The 24,161-nt window shown below is 46.6% G+C and overlaps 9 protein-coding genes and 1 non-coding gene across 10 annotated transcripts; 4 read left to right on the top strand and 6 right to left on the bottom strand. All coding sequences in view use genetic code 12, as the record gives it.

Moving 5' to 3' along the window:
* Window positions 1-1,450: 1,450 nt before the first annotated feature.
* FOB63_005139 (cyclin-dependent serine/threonine protein kinase) lies at window positions 1,451-3,670 on the top strand (the record flags this gene model as incomplete). The annotated part of the gene is made up of 1 exon (XM_002617174.1): window positions 1,451-3,670. One exon carries the CDS (start codon window positions 1,451-1,453, stop codon window positions 3,668-3,670), a length of 2,220 nt encoding a protein of 739 aa, XP_002617220.1.
* Window positions 3,671-4,136: 466 nt separating this feature from the next.
* On the top strand, window positions 4,137-5,384 carry GPA2 (guanine nucleotide-binding protein subunit alpha; the record flags this gene model as incomplete). The annotated part of the gene is made up of 1 exon (XM_002617175.1): window positions 4,137-5,384. The coding sequence occupies one exon, from the start codon at window positions 4,137-4,139 to the stop codon at window positions 5,382-5,384; it is 1,248 nt and encodes a 415-aa protein (XP_002617221.1).
* Window positions 5,385-5,527: 143 nt separating this feature from the next.
* On the bottom strand, window positions 5,528-7,682 carry FOB63_005137 (uncharacterized protein; the record flags this gene model as incomplete). The annotated part of the gene is made up of 2 exons (XM_002617176.2): window positions 5,528-7,569; window positions 7,652-7,682. 2 exons carry the CDS (start codon window positions 7,680-7,682, stop codon window positions 5,528-5,530), a joined length of 2,073 nt encoding a protein of 690 aa, XP_002617222.2.
* A 1,113-nt stretch (window positions 7,683-8,795) lies between these two features.
* On the bottom strand, window positions 8,796-10,304 carry LAP41 (metalloaminopeptidase; the record flags this gene model as incomplete). The annotated part of the gene is made up of 1 exon (XM_002617177.1): window positions 8,796-10,304. One exon carries the CDS (start codon window positions 10,302-10,304, stop codon window positions 8,796-8,798), a length of 1,509 nt encoding a protein of 502 aa, XP_002617223.1.
* Window positions 10,305-11,201: 897 nt separating this feature from the next.
* On the bottom strand, window positions 11,202-12,344 carry DYS1 (deoxyhypusine synthase; the record flags this gene model as incomplete). Its single annotated transcript, XM_002617178.1, has 1 exon — window positions 11,202-12,344. The coding sequence occupies one exon, from the start codon at window positions 12,342-12,344 to the stop codon at window positions 11,202-11,204; it is 1,143 nt and encodes a 380-aa protein (XP_002617224.1).
* Window positions 12,345-13,379: 1,035 nt separating this feature from the next.
* Window positions 13,380-13,799, bottom strand: FOB63_005134 (uncharacterized protein; the record flags this gene model as incomplete). The annotated part of the gene is made up of 1 exon (XM_002617179.1): window positions 13,380-13,799. One exon carries the CDS (start codon window positions 13,797-13,799, stop codon window positions 13,380-13,382), a length of 420 nt encoding a protein of 139 aa, XP_002617225.1.
* Window positions 13,800-14,341: 542 nt separating this feature from the next.
* On the bottom strand, window positions 14,342-15,661 carry CAP1 (DNA-binding transcription factor; the record flags this gene model as incomplete). Its single annotated transcript, XM_002617180.1, has 1 exon — window positions 14,342-15,661. The coding sequence occupies one exon, from the start codon at window positions 15,659-15,661 to the stop codon at window positions 14,342-14,344; it is 1,320 nt and encodes a 439-aa protein (XP_002617226.1).
* Window positions 15,662-16,970: 1,309 nt separating this feature from the next.
* FOB63_005132 (uncharacterized protein) lies at window positions 16,971-19,298 on the bottom strand (the record flags this gene model as incomplete). Its single annotated transcript, XM_002617181.1, has 1 exon — window positions 16,971-19,298. One exon carries the CDS (start codon window positions 19,296-19,298, stop codon window positions 16,971-16,973), a length of 2,328 nt encoding a protein of 775 aa, XP_002617227.1.
* A 678-nt stretch (window positions 19,299-19,976) lies between these two features.
* On the top strand, window positions 19,977-20,048 carry FOB63_005692. Its single transcript has one exon. It is a non-coding gene; the product is annotated as a tRNA-Gly (tRNA).
* A 356-nt stretch (window positions 20,049-20,404) lies between these two features.
* YCG1 (condensin subunit) lies at window positions 20,405-23,881 on the top strand (the record flags this gene model as incomplete). Its single annotated transcript, XM_002617182.1, has 1 exon — window positions 20,405-23,881. The coding sequence occupies one exon, from the start codon at window positions 20,405-20,407 to the stop codon at window positions 23,879-23,881; it is 3,477 nt and encodes a 1,158-aa protein (XP_002617228.1).
* Between the last annotated feature and the right edge of the window lie 280 nt (window positions 23,882-24,161).

The raw sequence follows: 24,161 nt of genomic DNA, 5'->3' as shown, positions 1-24,161 counted from the left end.
TGGAGATTTCACTTGTTTAATACATACATCCTATTTAGAGCGTTTGAAGTAGTCCGATGACCGGAGGTACGCCGAACTGTAGTCGAAAATGCTTTCGCCAATGTCCAAGTACTTTTGTGCATAGTAGTTTGCGCTTTCGTTTGGGAGCATATCGAGATCGGGGCTGGAATGTTAGTATACTCTTCTTTAGGCTCAAAGTCAGAAGTGACTTCGTGACTCCATATTCAAATAGGGAAAAGCTAGAAGGCTGTTCGACACCTCATAGCGCGCCTTATAGGTAAAACGCCCTCGCGTGTTGTTTATACATACGTTAACCCTGTGTTCCTGCGAACGCCAGCCAAAAACGCCGACACAATCACCAAATCAAAACCGTAGTGAATAGCTTTTCCAAAGGCACCCTATTGGTCAGTACATAGAAAGAAAAAAGAAACCGTATTAGTCACACGGCGCCGCTTGCGCTGGAAAATAAAGAAAACATACCATTTCGAATTCAGCTCCAATGTAGACTGGGTATCTCTTTGGTGTTTTAAAGTATTCGACAAAGCAGAATGGGATCCTGGGGTCTCGCCTCTGTCCTGCAGACACACACAGGGTCTCTTTTCTCCTTGACTTCCGCACCACGCTGGTTTTCTTTCTAAATTCACACCTGTTCTTTCTTGTGCCTTGTTCTTGTGTTTTGTCTTGTTTCGTTCATGGGATTATATAAAGAATGTGCTCATTTCCGTTGCGGCAACTGTTCGGCCTTCGGGCTTTAGAATCAACTTAGGTGTGCTGACCTCCTTGAAAGATGGAATAAGAGGCTATTTCGTTCGCCCCCATATGATGATCTATACCTGGTGCAATCATCTGGGGCTTTTCTGCTCGTTTCGCTAATTACTATTTGAGCGTTGACATCGTTTCATTACAAAAGAACAGTTCGTTCGTGGTCACACGTCTTATGTCCAGTTTTTAGTGTGTTTGCCAGCATGGCAAGATTTGTTTTCTCAGAGGTCCTCGTTGACGGTTTTTTCATGGGTTCGTGGACGCTGGCATTGTCTCCCGTAACATTCAGGGTTTGTCGCCTATGACATAGTAGCTCTTTCACTTTCTTGGTTTCTTTCTTTACTTCTTCTGTTCTATTTTGTTCCCTTTCATTTCATTTTTTACAGCCATCGCCACACGTTCGCTATGAATACCGTCTCCTTGGCTTTTCGTTCCCCTGTCCAAGGCCTCCAGATAGTGCTCCGGGTAACCCTTCAACCTTTGCTATCTGAAGTGCGCTTTAACTGTCACTGGTCTTTGTGCGGTCCTGCACATGGTGCAGAGGTGCCAACTTGTATGGGAAAAATCAAAGGCCCTAAAACGAAGAGCATAGCGGCCGCCACCCAAACTTTTGTGTGCGCCCTAATTCGTGATCGTCATATTCATCTATACTATCTGAAGCGCTCGCACTAGTTGCATTCCCTCATATATGTCCGATAGATACAGGCCTCCAACCGGTCCTAAGGGATCAAAAGGAACCCCCTCTGGTCCCAAAGGGAACTGGAAGAATCAGAACTCAAACCAGTATTTCAACGGACCTCTCCCCAAACGTTACAAAGAAAGAGACAACTACAGACCCAATCTAATCGACAAGCCAAAACTGGGGCCGTATGGCTCTAATACTCCGGAGAGACCATCTGGCCCGTCGTACCGAGAAGGTCCGGGGCTGAAAAGACCTCACCCTGACGATAGATACAGCGGAGAAGGGCCTAATAAGAAACGAGACTATAGAAAGGATGATCAGAGAGAGTGGGATTCTCGCGGTCCAAGAGATAGACCTCAAGGTACTGCTCGGGACAAAGACTCTAGAAGCTCCACAGACTTGCGAGAAACACGCGAATACCGAGGAGCTCGTGACCGTGACTTCAGAAAAGATCCTAGAGACTTTCGGGACTCTCGTGCTAGAAACGAACCACGTCCACCTTCGACGCGGAGAGATGCTGTTCTCGATAAAGCTCCTAAAGGTCCAAGGTCGAGCGGGCTTCCTGATGGAAAACAAAAGGATCGTAAAAGAAACCCGCCTCCTCCAGCACCTAAGCCTGTTACAAAGCTTCGGCCTTCGCAGATGTATCTGTTATACACCAGACGAAATGCCGAGTTGTACCAACGAGTTCAGCAAGTGGGAGAAGGAACCTATGGAAAGGTTTATAAAGCGAAGAATGATATCACAGGGGAATTTGTTGCTCTAAAGAAGCTTAGATTGGAAAGTGAAAGAGAAGGTTTCCCAATCACGGCAATGCGTGAAATCAAGTTATTACAGAGTTTCGATCATCCAAATATTGTCGGATTACTAGAGATGATGGTGGAACATAACCAAATCTTCATGGTATTCGATTACTTGGACCATGACCTTACTGGTCTCTTAACGCATCCTGATTTGAAGCTCACGGAAGGGCACAGAAAAATGATATTCAAACAATTAATGGAAGGCTTGAACTATCTTCATAAGAGGAGAGTGATTCATCGTGATATTAAAGGCTCTAATATTCTTTTGAATGCTCAAGGTATTCTCAAGATTGCGGACTTTGGTTTGGCTCGGAATATGAAGGTATTGGCACAAGGTGAAAGCCCGGACTATACTAATCGAGTCATCACCATCTGGTATAGGCCACCAGAATTATTGTTGGGCTCTACGGACTACGGACGTGAGGTTGATATATGGGGAGTTGGTTGTCTCTTAATGGAGCTTTACACAAAGACAGCTACTTTTCAAGGAACGGAAGAAGTATCGCAACTATTCAAAATATTTGAAATTATGGGAACCCCGACGTTGGAAAGCTGGCCCAATATTGAGAACTTGCCGTGGTTTGAGATGTTGAAACCTCGAATTAATAAAAAACCCACTTTCGAGGTTGAGTACAAGCCACTCATGACCCCTGACAGTTTTGATCTCGCGCAAAAGCTATTAGAGCTAGTTCCATCTAGAAGATTGACAGCTGAGCAGGCCCTTGAACATCATTACTTTCACAACGATCCCAAGCCAGAAGCGTTGACTTTTATGGAGACCCTTGAAGGTGAATGGCATGAATTCGAAACTAAGAAGAGAAGAAGAGAAGAAAGGAAGCGATTACAGGGACTCAAAAATGCAAAGGGGAAAGAAGCTTCTGTTCCTCCTACTCAGCCCAAGGCGCCTAACCCTTCGGACTTGCCGGACACTGCGCCACGGTCAATGGCGGCAACGCCTTTTGATGGCAGTAAGAGTGTAACATACGGAAATGAGAACGGAGAGGACGGGCCTGCAGACACGGTGAGACCTGAAACTGGAAGAAGTGACAAAGCTGATGATGTAAGTCCATCGATTTCAGAAGCTGCCGGCACTGAGGATAAAGAGGCACCTGGTCAAGTCAAAGAAGACAAGCCTATAGGAGTAGAGAATGCTCAGGAGAAGAAATCTGGTGAAGCAGCAGAGATCACCACAGTGAAACATACAGCAGCGGAGCCAACGGTACCGCCAGGTCCTTCCACAACCAAAGATGTTTCCAGCGAACCGAAGGCACAAGAGATCACAAATTCCTCCAGTGTCTTGCAATCACAAGAAGCAGATGTCTCCAGACAAGTACGAGAAGCAGAGACGGCAAATGAGCTGAATGAACACGAAAGTGAGCCAGCACCAACCGCGGAAGTACAAGGTTCCAGTACTACAGAGTAAATAGGTTGAATGTACAGTAGATAATGAGAAGTGTTGGCATTACATTCGCTGAGCAATTGCGCACGTCAAAAAATCATTGTCTGTGTCGCGAAAAGACCAAGTCTATAAGTTTGACAATACAAATCAAAGGCTAAAAATATCCTCTTTCGGGGTCGGACTAACGTGTTGTATCGCAATATTATTGAGCCGTTGCACTAACATCTGTATGGATCTCACGAATCTTTACCGCAGTGCTTGCACCCGTGCCTCTGGATCCACATACGGTCTTTTTTTCCGCTCTGGCCACTAGCCACTCCCCACTGAGAAAAAAGCACAGGAAACTTGGCTTGGCCACATCGACGAGGAAAAATTTTTAGTCGCCTTTCCCGCCTTTCGTCTTCGTTTTTCTTCCTTCGCGCTCAAAACTTCCAATCAATTGTGCCTTCCTTGACCAGTCAACACTAGCCATTCACCTCGCGCATAAACAATGGGATCTTGTGGTTCTAAAGAAGCTGGGGAGCCCGCAAAACCAGCTGTCACCACACAAACAAAACGAACAGAACAACAAAAACAGTTGGGTTCCTCTGCAGCGACAGGAAGCTCTGCGGTGAAAGCGTCCAACACCGAAGCCAAGCCAGCCTCAGAGTCTGGGCAAGAGAAAAATGGGAATGGTGCGCTTGTCGCAGAGACAAAATCAGGTGAATTGGTTCAGACCTCAGACAAGGAACTGAAGGTTCTTTTGCTTGGATCGGGAGAGAGTGGCAAATCGACCATCGTCAAGCAAATGAAGATCTTGCACAAGAATGGCTTTTCCAATGCTGAGGCCTATGAGTACAAGCCCTTTGTATACAAAAATGTGTTGGAGTGCGTTAAGAACGTCATTAATGCCATTATCGACCTACAACCCGACATGATTGCTCCACAGGATCAACCCGTGTCGGAAGATGAGGGAAGCACGCATATACTTGCCTATCTGGACATGAATGACATTTTGGATTATGATTTTGCCGTGAACACAGAAGAAATCTTTAGCAGTGACATTGCATTGAAAATCCAAAAGTTCTACGAACATCCTGAAGTGCAAGAGTTCATGAAGGTGCAGCAAGGCAACTTTTACCTCATTGATTCCACAAACTACTTTTTGAGCAACATTAGCCGGATCGCAACTCCAGACTATATTCCAACCCAGGAGGACATTTTAAGAACAAGAAAGAAAACATCGGGTATATTTGATTTCCGGTTCGAAATGGGAGGGTTAAACATCCATTTGTTTGACGTTGGTGGACAACGATCCGAGCGTAAGAAATGGATCCATTGTTTTGACAATGTCACGTTGATCATCTTTTGTGTGGCACTTTCTGAATACGACCAGGTGTTGTTGGAGGAAAATACCCAAAACAGATTGGAGGAGTCTTTAACATTGTTCGATTCTGTGGTCAACTCGCGATGGTTTTCTAGAACTTCGGTGGTTTTGTTCTTGAACAAGATTGACGTCTTCGCCAATAAATTGCCTTACTCTCCTCTAGAAAAACATTTCCCAGACTATAACGGTGGTGATAATATCAACAAGGCTGTCAAGTACATCCTTTGGAGATTTACACAAGTAAACCGTTCGGGTCTTAACATCTACCCTCATGTGACTCAAGCCACGGACACCTCCAATATTCAGTTGGTGTTTGCTGCGGTCAAAGAGACAATTTTGGAAAATTCTTTACGTGACAGCGGGATCTTGTAGCGTCAATGTATAACTAATATCAACCTTTTGTCTATGGAGTTTGTAGCATCTTACTCAGTTTGGTATTCCGGTCAGAATTTTTACGGGCGCTGTATGCTATTTATCTTATTATGGTTTTTTATATTTTTCTGAATGCATTTATCCTAGTTGGAAACCGTGGCTGGATTTTCTGTCCCGGCTTCTCCAGGAATATCTTTCCTTCTTCTTCCCCGGCGATTACGCCCGCCTCTTTTACGTCTTTCGTCTCCAGACTTTGTTTCAGTTTTCTCCCCTGATTCTTCTCTTGTTCTTTCCACCTTTGCCGTCTTGTCTTCGGCGCCTCTAATTATGCTAATATCTTTACCAGGTGCATCTTCTGCATTCTTTGGCTGTTTGTTTCTTGGTCTCCTAGGATTACGTTTTGTTTCCAGCTTTGTGTCAATGTTTCCTCCTTTTGGAGAGACATCTTTCAGTTCCACAGATGGGCCACTGCCAGCTTGCTCGTCCCCCGCATTCTGAACATTCAGGGCGTCCGAAATTCTTTTAGTTGATCTCTTTCTATCACGAGGGCCTCTCGATCTTCTTGACTTAGATGAGCGAGCCGAATTCCTTGAGTCACTCTCTGCGGCTTGCGTCATTTCCGTGAAATGTTCTTTGAAATTTGGACGATCCTCGGAGGCAAATGACGTATTTCTCTCGGATAAACCACGCCGTGTCAATTTATCTTTATCACTAGATTCACTTTGACCTAGATCAGAACGCAGAGCCGTCTCATTATTCTTTGAGAACTCCTTAGACTTCAGCTCCCGGCGCCGACGTGTCTTTGCAAGCCTTTCCTTCTCCTTTTCTTCATTCTTCTCACCAACAACCAGCTGGTTGAGCTTCTTCTCGGGTGTCTCTTCGGTATCTTTGGGGATATCTTGGCCACTTTGCTGCTCTTTGCTTTCGTCGATTGTTTTCTCCTCCTCTTCGTGAACAATTTCTTGGCTGCTCATCTTTTCTAGTTCTAGCTGGTGTGCTGGAGAGGAAACCACCGAAGGCTTCTTCTTCAATATGACCGGTTTTGCTGCCTTTAATTTGGGCGTTCCAGCATTACTTCTGTGGGGCAGTAAACTTCCGTCCTGGTCACTTTTGCTGCTGAGAATGTCCGCCAAACTTTGCTTTTGATCATAGACTGAAGGCGGAGCTTGTGCTGGTTTCAAGCCTGGAGTGCTTTCTTCCTTAAGCTCTGTCTGTCGTTTCTGGTCATCATTTCCTGTGCTGTTTTCTGTGTGTGTGGCATGACGCTCTTCTGTGCTTGAGCTGGACTTTTGTTCTGCATTTTTCTTTAAACTCTTCTCTGTACTTTTACTGGAACGCAGTTTTCTAGTATTTTCCTCTGGTTCCTCAAGAGACCCTGCAGTTTTGATAGTTGTGTGGTTAATTGTTATTAACTTTTTCTCAATCTCCTGCTGTCTAGCGATGACGTCAACGGGTTTAGCATTTCCAAAAGGATTTGGCTTGGGTTTAGGTGCAAGTTTGGGTGCAAGCTTGGACGCACCTAGAATGGGCGTATCGTGTCCATTTCCAGAGGATGACGTTGCCACGTTCCCATGGTGAAGCAAAGATGGACCTCTGTGAAATTCGTGTCTCTCCATGTCTCTCCGGAAGCCATCGTGTCTTTCCATTGGGTGTCTATCCATGGGCTCTCTGCTATTTCTTCTTTCATTCATAAGCGGCCTGCCTCTATTGGAGAGAAATTCATGCTCGACATCGTGGAGACGCTGTGCGTTCTCTTCATTGAAGGACATGCAATACTTGAAATCGTTAAAGTCAGCCAACTCAATGATCACACGGCGACTTCCTTTGTAGAACAAGTCTTGCCATTTGAGAACTCTGTTCTGATCGGAAAAGGAACACAACTCAACAAAAGCGATTTTCTTCACTACGCCTGTTTCTAATGGATTTGAGGACGGGTCCACCACGATCTTGAACTTTTTGAAGGGCGTAAACCTGCTTCGAAACAAGTCTTCAATAAAAGCATCGTCGCTGGACACTGGAATGTTGGAAAGCTTAACAATGTACGGAGGTCCACTGTCAAGAAACGCACTGCTAGATCTGGAGCCAAAGCCATTGGCGCCAGAATCACCGTAGTGGCGATGTTTCTCGATCGGAACCGAAATCGACGCGATATCAATTTCGTCATCTGCCCAAGAGCCACCGTATGCTGTTTTTGTTAGTATCCAAACTGGATCAGATCATTGGTTCTTCGGTTACAATCTTCTGTAACGCGTTAGGATTATACGTACACTCATCGGAGATAAATTCCTGCAATGACATCTTTTTAGGAGGAGCTAGGTGTTAGTACAAAGTTATAGAACAAACATCTTAATCCATCAATGCGCTTCTAGATTCAAAAGTGTTTTCTGGGGCTTTTGGTAGAAGGCAATACGCTGCATTCTTTGCCTTGAGAGATGCGTAAATGGATCAAGAACACGCAAGTAAATCACAGATTGAGAATCAAACATACCCATATTTAACGCTTACGGGAATTGTACAACTGAGAATTAAAGCCTTGGAAGTGTTTAGCGAGAATTGGAAATGGGTCTGACCCGGTGTATGTGCAGGACTGAAGTTTGGCCAGGGCTCTACTATTGACATCTTGTACAAATATGGGACAATAAGAGAATGAAAAAAAGAGAAAAGAAAGCCAAAAGATCGAAAGAACATTTGAGTCTCTTGAGTGACCTAGGAACCGGTTCAGGCGTATCTGATGGGCACCAAGAATGTTCATCATGAGACTGATATTCGCGCATTAAAAGGTTGAGTGATGCGAGTACTTTTCTAAGAGAAGCTACATGATTCAGTTGGGTCGATTGCAAATGTCCTAAGTAAGAAAATAAACTTTTTTACGTTTATGGTTTGTTTCAATGGTTTCGGGGTTTCAACAAGTTTGATTTTCTCATCTTACTATCAACTGCACTATTGTTTATTTGAGTTCGCAAACACAACAAATGACTACAAGAATCGATTGTGCTGACTCAATTATTTTTCTGTCAATTCCTTTTCTGTCAACTCTTTTTTTTTCTTCTTCTTTTCTTTCTTTATGTCCAAACTGAACGCTATTAGTAGTTGTTAACTGGAAACTGAAGTATTGTCTAGGGTTACTATTAGCCGATTTCAAAACAAATTTCATTGCAATGAAATCCTTCGTTGTACAAACAGTTCGTTATACAGTCACAATGTTCAAGAAAGTATCCATAAACACCTTCTCGCACTTCAGGATATAATTCCGAAAAGTTTGCACAGCGAAGTTATCCTATAGAGTATTCTTTCCTAAGCTACGTTTGTACATACAGCATAGTTCCACGATGTGCAATTCATTGAAGTGCTATACGACTACAAAATGTAAAATTTTGAGGCAGCTTGACGCCTGTTCCATTCAACATGCGCTTATAACTCAGTAAATTTGTCGTAGGTACTGCGCCAGTTGGCGAAAAAGCCGGCGAAAAACTTGGTACCCAAACCAATGTCCTTGGCACCCAAAGTGGCACGGATCGAGTGCATTGATAATTGTGGGATACCAACGTCAATGGTACGTGCGCCTGTTTGTGTGGCCGAGTACGGACCAATGGTTCCACCAGATCTAGAGTCGTTCCTGATCTGGAAATACTGCAACTTGTCGTCGTTTTGGCGGGCCAAGTCCTCCATGAGCGCCACACCGACGGAGTCGGTGGCCATGTGGCCGTTTGGATCGAGCGCGAGAGCTAACCCAGTGTTGGGCACAGGCTTGTGTTTTTCCAAATAAACTTCGGCAAAGTTTGGGTTGACCAAATGGTTCACGTCTGCAGACAACACCACCGAGTTGGCCCAAGTCTGGCGAGTCTGTTCAGCTCCTCCACCATACAAATCCGAAGCCACCACACGGGCCACCACGGCTTCTAGCAACTGGCCACGGACACCAGTGCGTGTGCCCAGGCCAATCTCCTCGCTGTCAAACAAAGCGACGGCGGCAAAAGAGTCATCGGCAAGCTTTCCCCTTGCGTCTGCCTCAAGGAGCGCGTTGATGGCCGCGTAAGAACACACACGGTCGTCCACACGGGGAGCAAACACAAACTCGCTCTGCAAACCACCACGCACACCTTTTTGAACGTCATACAACTGGAGGTCCCATTGCACAATATCAGCAACCTCGACGCCAGCAAGCTTGGCCACATAGCGCAATAAACGCAACGGATGTTTGCCGTACAAAGGAGAAGCCTTTTCTGCAGACGTAGGTTCTGGTTCCGGCTCGTCGCCCACATAGCCTACGACAGGTACAGCCTGTGTCTCAAGGTTGAAAGGACCGACCGCTGGAGCGCCAAAGTGGGGCGCCAAAGTGGGGATCTTTGCCACCGGATGCGGCGTCGAGTCCACAAGACGCAGGGAAACCTTTGAGTCCTTGCGGACCCACACACGGCCGCCCACGCCCAAGTCACGGTCCCACCATGGCGCGCCCAAGGTGCCAGCGTACGGAGCCACGCCAAGAAGCTCGTAGCCCTCAACTGGTGGCTTGGTGGAATTGGGCTTCAACAGCACGGTCAAAGCATCAATGTGTGCACCAATGGCACCAACACCCTTCAGCGGGGTCCATTCCGAACCGACAACAAACGCCACCAACGCAGCGCCATTGCGGATGGTGTAGTATTTCCCTGGCTTGATGCTGCTCCAGGAGTCCTTCTCGGCAAGATAGACGAAGCCGGCATCACGCAATTGCGCAGCAAAGTGCTGCACCACGTGGTAGATGGTGGGGTTTTCGTATGTGAAGTCAATATAGGCCAGAGCATGGGCGTCAAAATATCCCTGGTCATAGTGGTGGGTTTGGTTTTGCAGAGCAGACGTTTTCAAAAGCGCCTCCAACTCTGCGACATTGCGGTCTTTGAGAAGCTCGCGGAGCTGCTGCTCAATCTGTGGGAGCGACATTGACAAACGAGAGTAAGAAAAGAAAGTGGTGTTGTTTTGCCACGAATGAAACCGGTGGGAAGTTGTGTGTAGACAAAAGTGTGGAGCAGAAAGCGGAAAGCCGGTGCGGAATGTCGCGCCGATTACGCAAACGGCGCCAATCTCTCACCACACTTTAGCATGGTGCATATACAGGGCCAACGGCTGGGTATGAGCTATTCTGGCTAAGATGCAAGGAAAAGATAAAAATGGCCGAATCGAAAGTAGAAAGGTATAGGCAATTTTTGTGTGGCTTCGTTTTTTGCTCTTCCACTTCTTACTTGATAGTGCTAGTAGCTTTAGTACCTGATGTTCCAGGACTGAGTATTAGTAGGGTAATGTCGATGGAGCATAATTTTTTTTAGTGGAAATCATTTGTAGTAAGGCCTTTGTTTTGGGACAAATGGAAAGCCATGGAAATGATCATTTGTTAGGGTATGAAGCAATGTGGGTCTAAGATCATGGATAGAGAGAATTTCGATTAGAGCAAGACATCCTTCAGAACAAGAGACGTACATTCTTTGCTCATAATGCAATTGGTTGAAGAAACCTGTTTTGCTTCAAAGTTGCAGACTTTAGTATTGAGTCTACTTCTTGCATGGTTTGACTTCAATAGAGCGTTCTTGTACTCTCATAAGCAATTTCAATCTCTTTTCCTGTTAGCTCCAGCGCATTTGAGGTTAGTAAATTGTGTCACCTATCACATAATCCTGCCATCACAATATTCTTTAAATTGCAGTTGTCTCATTTTCTGTTCATGCAACTGCATGTCTCTACTTATCTTCCGTTCTCTCATTCTATTTCATTAGTCATTGAGCTTCTAGAGCTCTACTCACAATGCCGGGCACTCGTTTTATTTTCATTATCTAACTTCATCTATCAAGCAGCCTGTTCAGGTCTTTTAGCCGCAAATGTTGCAGCCACAATCAAAGGCCAAACAACAGTCACATCCGCATAAACCTTGATCGACCGGGCTTCGGCCTTGATTTTTCCCCAACTGACAGCCTCATCTGGGCGAGCGCCAGCGTCTGAGCCATCGAACTCCTGTCCAGTATTGATGTAAACAGCCCAGTCTGCACCGTTCCGCATGAGACAGGCGTTACAAATGTGGTGCTTGATCAAACCACCACCCAAAATAAGCATGCCCGCACGAGATGCTTCCATGGACATGGAGTTGATGCGGCGAATGTCGGCCACAATATCCAAGCGAAGACGTTGCGGAGACGCTTTGAAGGTGTGGAAGAAAAGCATGTCTCCGATGGATCCGTCGGTGAGAGCAGGACAGAAAATTGGAATTTTGTTCTTGTGCGCCCAGTAAAGAACCAGCAGCTCGTCGTTGATTTCCTGGCCCAAACGGTCGATCAACCGCAGCGGAGTCCACACAGCAGGCAGGTCAGCATTCAAAGCTTCAGCGCCAAGCTCCTCGAGCGCCTTCTGTTGCTCCTCAAGGACACGGTCCAAAATAGGTACGATCCATTCTTCAAACTTGCAGTAGTTGTCGTTAGGAACCAACAAGTTACCAATCCGGTTCAAGCCCTGGTCTCTCAAGCCTTTTCCTGGCAAGGCAAAGTCACCCATATAAGTAGGAGCCAACACCTTGATTAAATCCTCCTCGATACCACCTGCACTTGCCACTATAGCACTGACTTTCTTGTGCTGCACCAAGTAGCGCAACGTGTCCCGCAAGCCGGAACTGATCAAGTTGGAAGTGAAACCCATGAAAACCGTGGCCTTTTGGAAACCCTGCGAGTCAAACTCACCAGTACGTTTGTGTTCCTCCAACAGGTCACGGTGCTCTCCACGCCACAGATCCATTTCGTTGATGATGTCACAGGCAGTGGCTACCGAACTGGCTTGAAAACCCATGTTTCTCATCGAATCAATCAAGTCGGTGGCCCGAGCATTGTAGGCCGAGTCAGCAGAATAGTCAACACCAGAAACTTTCACAAAAGAGTCTGGGACAGCTACAGATTGCTTGAGAACTGCATCGGCAGCTAGTGGCGGAAGTTTCGATTCACCCATTGATTGAAAAATTATTTCTTGTGCGAGATTGCAAATCTGCGCTGATTATGGTGATGCACATCTGCACAGGTTTGTATGCACATAAACAGGTTTGTCTGGTAATGGATTGATTCGATGTTCGAAAAGGATAGTGGTGATAGAGATTTCTTTCGAATTTAGTCTTTTCCTATCACTATAGTGCGTTTGTAGGGTTATCAGTGACTTTGGTTTCTCACACTGATTTAACCTTTGTCTACTTAAGTACCAGAAGATAGTGCAGAAAATGTTGGGGGATCAACAACATATTGAACTATACTTACTTTAAGAGAACCTCGTACATGGGTTAAGCTTTTATGGTGCCTCCCTTTCTCATAGAAGAAGGTAGCTGGAAGTTGAGATCACATCCTGGAATTCCTCACTGAACCAATCGCTAATGCAATATTGGCTTCGTAGAATTAAAATTATCAAGCATCGGATAGTACTTCAATTTAGAGTGGTATAGACCGTTATCCTTGATCCGTTTCAGATAATGCGTCGCTTGAATTAGATTCTTCGCTCACTTTATGAGCCATCCATACTTGCGCATCGATTGGTCTAGTGAATTAAGAGTATATTATATTGTTTGAAAGAAATTAATGAATTGCTCATTTATATTTTTCCTCAGTATGGAACCTTTACAGGTTTCTGTTTCTTCCTCGTCGTTCGCTACGATAAATGTTCGGAATGTCAATCTCATACTACATGTCTCAGTCTCGCTGCCCTTTCTTTGTTTGTCAATAGAAACCCAACAATGATGCATCTGAGCTGATTGGACTACTGAACCGAACAGAATACGTGAGTCTAAATGAATGACCCATGTTGTGTGAGTTGATTATAAAGATTTTTCGAACCTTAACGCCTTTGGAACTTTAGTTCTTTCTGTGAATTCATCCCATAATACTCTAAATCCTTAAAAGTAGTATAAACTTCGTATCGTATCACTGATGCCACAGCCGCAAAGTATCTCAGGCCTGCCATCTTACAGCTTCTCCGTGTATCGTTTATTAGAATAAATGCTTAGACTCTTTCCCTCACCTCTGGAACCCACGAAGCAGTTTTTGGCTTAGCGGTGTTGTATGGCACATAGGCGCCCCTGGTCCCCGTCAATGACATCTTGTGCTTCTGCAATGGATATGGTCTCACTGCCTTTTGGCTTTCGGGCAATTTGTTGGGTGGGGTGTTCGTTCCGTAACCCAACCAGTAATGCCAACCTGGCTCCACTTTGGACATGTCCACGCCCCAGTCAGCGTATTCGACCCATCTTGTTCTCAAGTGGATTTCTTCTGGAACGTCGGTTTCGTAGTACTTGTTACCGTAGTCGTCCTCGCCCACAAGCCATCCTCTTTTGGTATCATTGTGGACTTGGATTTGCCACGCGGCCCTTTTAAGTCCGGACGAATAGATATTTTTGATGGTACGGATAATGGAAGTAGACATGGCGATCCGTGGTGGTGTAGCAGAATTGCATGAGAAAAAACTTGCGCATGATTGGATATGAAGCGTACTGCAGGTAGTGCTTTGTAGCCTCAACCTCTGGTGGAACAAAAATACTTCTACAATAATACTACTAAGCAAACAGCGAAGGTGTTGAAATTATTCGCTTTGATACGATGTCTGAATATCACCAAGCTTTCAGCATCACCGTAAGAAAAAAAATTTGAATGAAGAAAGATGTAGAAATAAGTTTCTGTTTAGTGCATTTATGGAAGGTGTCAGAACAGGGTACTTCCGCTTATTTCTTTTGCTTCTGGTTGTTGTTTTTCTCCACAAGTCATCTTTGGTTATTATGGTGTAAACGTAGTACTAACTGAGTCAATTAAACAGATTGATTAAATTAGTCGCGCGAGTCTTCTACTTTTGATAGTAGACTAACGTCACTTAATCTCAACGCTTGGTTCTCAAAATCATTTAACTAACTACGCTGTCCGTTTCACAATTTTATCCCGTAATTGTTAACCTAAATCAGACTAAATAAAAAATCAGCGCTGCTTGACAGCAGAGCGCGCAATAAGCGAATCCACATCCTTGTCATCCAACACAACACCCTTCTCCGAGCACTTGGCTTTGCTCTTCAATTCACTACACAAGCTATCAATATCAATGTCTGTGTATCTTGGGTGCGAGGTGATTCTGTCCCATATTTCAGAGCACTTGACTTGTTTTCCTGGTGCTGGAACAACTTCTAAGTCGTCCTTTTCCACAGGACTGGTGAAGGTGTTGACGCTGGTGGCCGAGGAGCCAGGTTTGCTGGCATCCAATACTGAGTTAGCATGTGAGCTAACATCCGACGGGAGACTACTCTTGACAAATTCGTTGAAGTTGAAGTCAGTATTCACCAGATTCAAAGGATCGTACATAGACTCCTCTGTAGTCAAGCCTGCAAGCGGATCAGCGTCCGCATTCTTGCCAGGCAAGACATCGTTTCCTGGACCCAAGGCCAAAGAAACGTCGAAATTATTGTCGTTCAAGAAAGACAAGGGGTCATCGTTCACGTCGGTCACAGGGAGGTGGAAAGCTGTTCCTGTGGAGTTGAAAAATGGATCGTTCACGCTCTCATTCGGAGAAAAAAGCGTATGGAATGGAGATTCGTACTTCCATTTATTGGCTTGTTGTTCGTTCAACTCTTCTGGGCTAAGTGGTGGCACAGGATCGCTGGACCTGTAGTACTTGGGTTCAGGTCGCAGTTTATTGCCACATGCCTCATTCAAGTTGACACAGAAAGGATCTAGTTGCTCCTCAAAACCGGCACTAAATTGGTTCTCGGGGCTGATACCCTGGTGCAAAGACGCAGAGGTTTCGCTCGAGTTGGTTGATATGTGCAAGGTATCGTCAAGCGGAGATGTGGAGGAGGAGGAACCGCTAACCAAATCCGGTAGTTGCCCTTCTGGGCTTGTGGAAGGTTTATCCCGAGGTTCCTCCTTGACTTGTTTCTGGGCGCTGTCCTTCTGGTTCCATGAAAACTGCTTCGCGGTCAAGTTTAGGAGCTCGGAAATGTCGCTGCTTCCTTTGTAACGACTCAACTCCCCCTTCAATAACTCAATTTGTGCCCGCAAGAAATCCTTTTCGGACGCAGCTTTGATCTTGTCGTCTTCCAAGTGCGCCACACGCTCTTCCAAGTCCTTCATTTTGCGCTCTTTCCGCTCACGGTAAGCTCGCTGTGCAGCTCTGTTCTGGGCTGTTCTTTTCGACTTGGGCTCGGCGTCAATAGGTTTCCGCCCTGGTTTTGTGTGTGGTTTCTTGTCTTCATGGGCTGCGACCGACTCTGGGTCCTCGCTGTAACTTCTCTTTGTGTCCGACATTTCAGGAAAGGGGCCCTTTAGGTTTTACGTATAGTTGTGGGCGACAGGCTTTAACGGCAAGGAGTTAGTCGATGGGTGGCAAAAATAGTATGGGACTCTAGCGGATGCTATTTCTTGGTAGTATGGGTATCGGGAAAATAATAGGAAACGTAAGTTATATGGGCGCAAATATCCTTGGCAAGGCAAACAAACAGACAGTAATATAATATAATATAATAAAGACTCGAGACGTGAGTTTATAAACAAAAAATTTATCGAAAGGCTGGAGCGGGGATGAGAAAACGTAGCGTCTTATATTGCGCATGGATGCATACGACATCCGAGGGCAAACGGGCGGAGACCCTCGGAATTGTGACACGATGGTGCTAATTTGGCAAAACCAAAAGGCCCCCAAGAGAAAAAAAAGTTGTTGGTTGTGTGGGCACTTATTACTTTGGTGATCCAGTCACACTTGTCTGGACTTCTGAGTGGAATATGTCCGGTTCCGTCGAGTTTTCTGATATAAAACCGTTAAAAACCGACCCCGCAGCCCTCGGATTACGGACTTGCTGACAAATCTTGGTGTTCCGAAGTCGGATGCGCAGAAAACAGTGGAAGCTGAGTTCGAGATTGCAATTTATTATCTCTGTAGCCGCTTATCTAAAATCTTTCCAAAGTATTCCGGGAGTCTTCCATTCTGCTAGCCAGATGAAGAATCAACTGTGTGCTTATATGAAACGCGTGGGACAATACTCCAAGAGATTATCCATAGGTTACAATGCGTAAAGAAGCGATGCAGAATTCTTATTGTAAAAAGTTCAATGGCTATGACTCTTGCTGACTTCATATGCGGCAGAGATTTTCGGAGAGAACCAGTTTGAAATAAAAAAATTTCAACATGAGAACCAAGCATGAGTGTATTGAAACAACAAGATTCGTTTTCTACGGCTCTTTAGTCCTCGACACGGTGGAACTATAGGCAAAAAAAGAAAAATACAGGCACTACTTCTGTTGATAATAATAGGCTTCGGATCCACAGAAATTGTAATATCCTACGATAAATACTAGAGAAAAATCTAGGCATAATGCTACAGATAACGCTTAGTTGTGTTCTTTCTGACTCTATTGTCTATAAGCTAGATTATGCAATGTCATCTGACAGTGAAATGCTCCTGTTACGCTCGGCCTGATGACTCACCACAAAAACACATACAGTGTCTGCTTGAGTCGGACGGCAGTCAGTCATTTCTTTTTTTCTCTCGTCGCACGTGTCTTAGTATTGGGATATGACAGGAATCTCCGAATGCAAATGCAGCGCTGAGCCAATGACTTAGTGGAGATGGTAAATGGGGATGCATTCGAGATAACCTGGGCGCGAGGCGAGCGTAAGCGCACGGCCCGAAGCCAACGTCTTTTGCGCGCGCCCCACTTCTATTTTGTACGCCACGCAAGTCCGCGCGAGCAGGTCAAAGTGCGCGCGCACATCAGCGTCGCCGCCCTCGTAAGCAATCACGCCCTCGAGTTTTGTAAGCCCAGTCAAGAGTTCGGTGCACGCCGCTGCTGCCCGCGCCAACTTTTCATTTATTGCTTGAGCCAAAGCAGCCACCTGTGAACGAGCCGCGTCCAGAAAATTCTCCGGCAGCTGGCCCACAATTGCTGCTAATGCTCTGTAAGGCTCAGCAAGCTTCTGCCAGTGTTCAAAGGTAGGCATTTCCGGGACGCCCACCGACGCCCATGGTTTCATGCGGAGGCCGTACTGATCGCGCGATAGAGCGTGAATCGGCGTGGACAGGCAGGCGCAGAACAAATTGATAGCGTGCGAGACAGCGTTGGCCACAAGCAGCTGTGCAAAGTGGGCGGGCGCCCTGAAGTTGGTGAGCACGCGCAAATTCTCCTCAGCCTGGGGCACCGCTGCCTCTGCGCGCCGGAGCGCGGCACGGTAAGCGTCTTTCTTGGGCCCCGCCTTGGTGCGCTTGATTTTCTTGGACCACTGCGCTGGTCCCATTGCCTTTGCGTCATTCACCACTTGCACACGCCGCGTCAAATGTTCATGCGCGTGTTGGTGAAGGTAACCCAGTAGCCACATCATTTGGGCGGCCTCTCCAGGCATGTAAAGTTCGTGGGCAAAACCAGCCGACGCCACATCAGCCATCACCACGAGTTTCTGGTAGTACACAAACGACAGCACCGCGAGGGCAGGCTCTTCCGATGGAAGACGGTCGCCGACGCCGTGGGAGAAAAGTTCCACCTCGAGTTGTTCTGCAGCGGCCTGGAGCAGGTCCCACATGACTATGGCGCGGCTATCGAGCTGGCGACGGCGACAAGGATTTGCCGCCCACGCGCCGAGCTGGTGGAACACGGTGGTTTCAAGGTCGGCGCACAACAGAAGCGCGCGGTCTTGCGCGGCGTCGCGCGCAGCGTCGGGCCATAGGTCCGGGCGGAAAAGCGGCACGGCGTCGCGCGCGCAGAGACCGTCGGCAAGCGCCTCAGCGAAAGACAGCACCGTTTCCGCCAGAGCAGCAAGAGACCGGTCGTCACGCACAAGGTAGAGCTGGAACAAGCCGCGGGCCACCACGCCAAAGCGCAGCGCCATTTGCGGCGCCGTGTACTCGAGATATGTGTGGAGATGGCGCGAAGTGCGCACCCGCAGAAGCGCCTCGACAAACAGGCGCACACTGGCCACTGTGCGCGCCACCTCGCCATAGGCGCCGTCTTGGTTGCCCTCCACCACTTTGCCCGGAATGTGTCTGTTATTGCAGTAGAGCTGGACGAAATGGGAAAAGGAGCCGTCGGGGACGGGCGCGTGCTCAAGAGGCTGCAAACGCACAGCGATTTTCTCCGCGTCTGCCATGACGCTACAGATGGATTCAATGGCCGCGCCCGGCGCAGCGAAGATGCCGCCGCGCACTTCGAGCACCGCCAGGAGCGCCACGAGGCGGCGTGCAAGGCGCACCAAGTCGCGCGCGGCCGCCGCCAGCGCATGCTTGCTGCGGTCGGGAACATCGAGCCACGCTGCGGCCGCGTCGAGTTGTTCAGCCACTGCCGCCGGGCGCTCGCGCGAAAAGGTAAAATCCATGGCGCGCGTGGTGACGTCTTCCTCGTCGTAGAGCACGCTGAGCGCCACGTCGCGCGTGAACCCTACCACGAAACAGAGCGCGGCAACAAAGGGGCGGAGCACGTTGGCGACCGGCCCTCCGGCGCCATCCGTTTGTCCATTGGACGTGCTGTTGTCATTGGCGCCATCGCATGTGTTCGGCTCCGTGCTGCTGCCATTGCTGCACCCAGCGATAACCTCCGTGTCCATCTTCTCGAGATAGTCCACCACATACCGGCAGCTGAGCACAGTCACCAGAAGCGGCAGGCCGCCCAACCAATCCGTGTACAGCACCACGAGCCTGTTCATGACAGCCGCCACCTGCGCCAAATCGAGCTCCTTCTTCACGTCAAACTCCACGTCGACCGCCCGCACAGGCATGAGGCCCGTGTCTAGCCGCGGGTTTCCCACCTCCAAGGCCCGCGCACCGTCGAGCATGTTGAAATGGGGCGACACGGCTATGCGCCCGCGCGGCATGGCGTCAACGGCAGCAAAGAACGTTCGCGTGATGTCGGTGTGTGTGTCCGTGTGCGTGTGTGGCACGCTGGACGCCAAGAGTGCCATGTTAAAGTGGGGAGCTGGAGGAAGATGAAGGTGAGAAGTAGGTCAGTGCAGGCGAGCATAGGCGAGTGCAGGCGTGTTGAAGTATTTTTCGCGCTATTCGCCTCGACATGTGCATTCGTGACTACACTGGGAAACGTGGAAACACCAAGAGAGTAAGAGCAAAGTCATTGTTAGCGGATATATCGAGAAGTTCCCCTTTGAAGAAGTGAACAATTACGTGAACATAAGTGGCTGTTCCTAGTGGTCATGCCAAACTTTGTTGGTAGAATGATGATGGGATCTCATCGACTAGGGTGATGATTTGCGCTTTTCAATAGGTTGGTCTATGGAATTCTTCCCGTGACAACGTTCAGCTTATAGGAACCCACTTATGTCGATTCGGAATACTTTACTCTTCCTAGACATCAGCCTTATGGTTCATTTACAGCTGTGACAAAGAATATCACGCTTGAAGTAGGTCGCTTACCACATTATAGAGTCTGATTGCTCGCTACAGAAAATTTACAGGAGTAAAATCTCTGCTTATCATCGCATGGTGACCGTATAAGCTTCTTCATGATGATAGGATGTAAGAATAATGTGCAAGCCCATATTGCAACCCAAACTAGTAAACATCGCTGTGCCTTCTGTCACTGTCGATTCATAAGTACGTTTCAAAAAATATAGCCCATACAGGATGGGTGGTTGGTGTAATGGTTAGCATTTCTGCCTTCCAAGCAGGAGACATGGGTTCGATTCCCGTACCACTCAATTTTTTTTCCACTGCGTCGAAAGTATCCTACTTGACGTAAGGAAACAACGTTTTAGTCCAACAGTTCTTTAATTCATCCTTCCAGCTGAAATACTGAAGGAAATACCAAAGGATGTACTGATGACGAGAAAAGACCAAGCCGGAACTTATAACTGGTTGCAACCCCAATTATTGTCCAGCTACATTTAGTTGTTTTTTTCTTTCTTCGAATTGTAGAAGCTTCCTAATATCGTAGTTTGGGTCCTTGTTGGACATGCGTCGCATATTTCTCACTCCATCAACACTTACGTGTGTGGCCTGCACCTAGGGTGTCTTTTGTTTTTGTTAGATACTGACCTTGGTCTTTTCCGATACCATGATTTCTGCGGCCAAACCAACACTAGTGTCGATTAAAAAAATCGATTCTCTTCCAGAAATCGCCCAGGCGATGGCCCATATTTTTCAGGACGCTCAGATGTCCTTGTCGGGCCATAGGAAACTCGTGGTCCTCCTAAGACACCTCCAGATCCGCGCCATCTCTTTGGGTTACGAGGAGGCGTTCAACTTCCATTTCACCAAGCTCATTTCGAAGATCTTGCGGTTGAAAAAAGGTGTTCCTGTCGCTGACCGGATCGCCAAGCTTTGCTCCGTGTTTGTGGCGACGATTTCCAAAGAAGAAGCTGAAAATCCAACGCCGCGTGTCAATGGCGCTTACTCAGAGGATGGTGAAGAATTGGAAAGTGTCTCGTCTGAGTTTGTGGACGCTCTCATCCGCCATTTTCTCCGAGGTATCGAATCCAAATACAAGGAGGTCAGATACAGAGTGGTGCAATTGCTAGCCTATTTGGTCAACTACATCACTGAGATTGATGAACAGCTCTTCAAGGCTTTACATTATTCTTTAAACCGTCGTTTGCGTGATAGGGAGCCCACGGTCCGGATCCAGGCTGTAGTAGCAATTTCACGTTTCCAGTATTTTCTGGAAGATAAGCCAGACGGGCAAAACTCAGCTACAAAAGCTTTGCTCAAGGCATTAAACCATGATGATTCTCCTGAAGTCAGGCGTGCGGCTCTTTTGAATTTGGTGAAGAATTCGTCGACCATCCCGGACATTTTGGGCCGTGCTCGAGACGTCAATTTCATTAATCGCCGTTTGGTATACTCGCGAATCTTAAAAGAATTTACTAGTTTCCAAAGCATGGACCTGGCATCCCGTGAAAAGCTTCTTCATTGGGGGTTGAATGACAGAGATGCAGGTGTAAAGCTGGCAGCTGAAGCGGCCTTCACGAAAACGTGGCTTTCTCTTGCCAATGATGACATTTTGCAATTGCTCGAAAACATCCAAATAATGGGTAGCACTGCGGCTGAAACCGCTATGTCTGCATTCTTTACCCTGAAGCATGACAAGTTAACTGCTATAGAGGTCAAGTCAGATGACTGGAAGGAATTGACGGTTGAAAAAGCGTTCTTCATTCGCACATTCTTTGATTATTGTACTCAGAACAAGTTGTATGATTTAGTGGAGCAGAATTATCCTGAACTTATCAAGATGGCATTTATCCTTCAAGAGTATTTGAAGTTGAGAAGCAAGATATTGGATCTGAACGCAAGTTTAGTAGAGCGTTATGCGGTTCACAAAGGCAAAGTCGCTAAGTTCTCCCAGTTACTAAGGGATAGCAATGCTGAGATTTTCGAGCTAAACAAGAAGATAAATAAAGAGACCTCTCATATTTCCCACTTGGAATCATCAATAGCCGATTTGAAAACGAACATTGCTCTGAAGAAAAAGGCTCTATCGAAGTTAGCAAACCAAAAGGAATCATCGAATGATATGAATTTGCAGGAAATTTCCGATCTCAAAATCGAAATCAAAGACTTAGAGTCCGAGTTGGAAGAGTCCGAAACGGCAATGGAAAATCTTTCCACGTCAGTGACTGGATATCAAGAAAGACTTGAGGCTGTATCCAACAGCATTAATCATCAATCGAATGAAAGAGACAAGTATATCGACTCTACTCTTGATTTAGAAGATGAGTATCAACCTTTCGGAGAGCAACTCAAGGAATTGGAATTCATTATTGAGCAGTTGCTTTTGATTATTCAAGGAAGTGACTTTGCAGATGTAGCGGGAACAAGAAGATTGATGCCGATTATCACCGCATCTTTGACAAATGATATGCTTTCAGAAAAACTCATAGGAATAGCCGTGAATATTTTGCGCAGAATTTCCATCGACGAGAACTACTTCTCAAGTCTTTGCACCGAAATCATTACTGATATTAGAGACTCTAATGCAGATGAAAATGACGAAACCTTTGTTTCGGCCATGTCCCTTTTCGATGAGCATGAAGGTCATGAGGAAGATGGGGAAGGTGATAATTTTCAGGATGCGGAGGAAGATCCCGAACGTGATGAGGTCGATTCGGAAGGAAATCAAGATCCTGGAAACAAGCGCAGAAAGCTTGCTCCAGTACTTCCGCCAGATGATTTACTCGAACAGTGTTTGCTTATTCTCCAACATTATCTAGAAGTGGTTGAGGACACGCTGTCAAACATTTACCAGCTTGAATCATTGATTGATACGTTAATTAGGCCTGCAATTTCCAACAATGTGAATCCGAAGATTCGTTTATTGGGTTATAGAACTTTGGGTTTGTTTGCTCTCATAGATAAGGGTTTGGGCACATCAAACTTGAAATTCTTTGGAATGAGTGCATCGAAGGCACACGATGAGGAGCTCAAGATATTGTCTACTAAGATTATTTTTGATGTTTTGTCGACCCATGGCGTCGGTATATTGGATAGTGGTGAGGGAAACTCGGTTGATTCCCTTTCTTTGGCCAGGCTTTTCTATAGCTTGCTCAAAACTTACGAAATGCCTCGCTTGCAAGCTGTAGTTGCGGAGGGGCTTTGCAAACTTTTTTTGGCAGACTTATTAGTTGATTTTGGTAAGGGAGAAATTGGAAAAGAGGTCGAGGAAGAAGCTCAACAGGAAACGCAGTTGCTTGAGGTCTTGCTCTTATCTTATTTCCATCCTTTGAATGCAGAAAATCAAGAGCTCAAACAGACGCTTGCTTTCTGTCTTCCTGTGTATGCTTTCAGTCGTGAGAGTCATCAGAAGAAGATATGTGCCGTGAGCGGAGACTGTTTCTATCGTGTTTACCGCAATGATAGTGAGTTTAGTCGGTACGAGAACTTGGCGCCTCCAGCCACAATGTTGCAACAACTCATTTACTGGTGTGATCCTGCGAACTTGGTTAATGTATCAGAAAAGGACGCCAGGGCTAATCCATCTCATTTCTGGCTTGTGATGAATTTATTGCAGGTTTTGGAGCAAGACTCTCCAAAGCACGTGAAGAAATGTATCATCCAGAGTTTAAGTAAGATGTCACTTTATGAAGACTTGGGGTGCGATTTGCTCAACGGCTTGAAAAGTGCTATTGATGACACGAGGCAATTGATTTCTGATCGTAAAGATAATGCAGACTATGTGTTGGACGCACCTACAGAAAAGAGCTTTGACAAGTTCCAGGCAGCGGTGAATGAATTGGTTACTAAAGCCACGCAGAAAGAAAAAGAGACACCACGTGCCACGCCCACGCCTTCGGAAAGGTCACGGGCCAACTCGGTTACGGAAATGGCTGAAACCTCATTCAAAGACGAAAACGACGACGGTCCCCAAGAACGAGAAGTGCAGGCCCCAGAAGTTCTGGTTGACACAGAGCATGCACAGGGTGCAAATGCGGAACAAGGTGCAGAGCCGCAGCGCGGCAGCATCGATAATGATCTCGAAGAAATTGACAAGCTTCTCGCAACCGAAGAACAGGTTGAGTACGATGTGGATATGGAATAGCGGTGAAGCACGATTGGTGAAGTAACTAATGAACGGGAATACGGCCCTACTGGATGCCTTTCTCCTTTTTCCCTTCTTTCTAATTTGGGCCTGTTTCTCCCCTTTATAAAGGGGGCAGTGTCCTGTGTCAGAGATTATGGAAACATGGGACAGGCAGTATGTAGGAAAGATTGAGGCTCTGCATTTGTGCGATGTGTATACGAGTAGTTTAAACGAGCATACGATCGGCGCGACAACAGACGGAAAAAAAAAAGGCGCGTCAGAGTATAAAACACAGTGC

Source organism: Clavispora lusitaniae (genome assembly GCF_014636115.1).
Source record: "Clavispora lusitaniae strain FDAARGOS_655 chromosome Unknown tig00002663_pilon, whole genome shotgun sequence".
NCBI lineage: Eukaryota > Fungi > Ascomycota > Pichiomycetes > Serinales > Metschnikowiaceae > Clavispora > Clavispora lusitaniae.
Note: the sequence above shows the minus strand (reverse complement) of the source record. Positions and strands in the feature narration are given on the sequence as shown.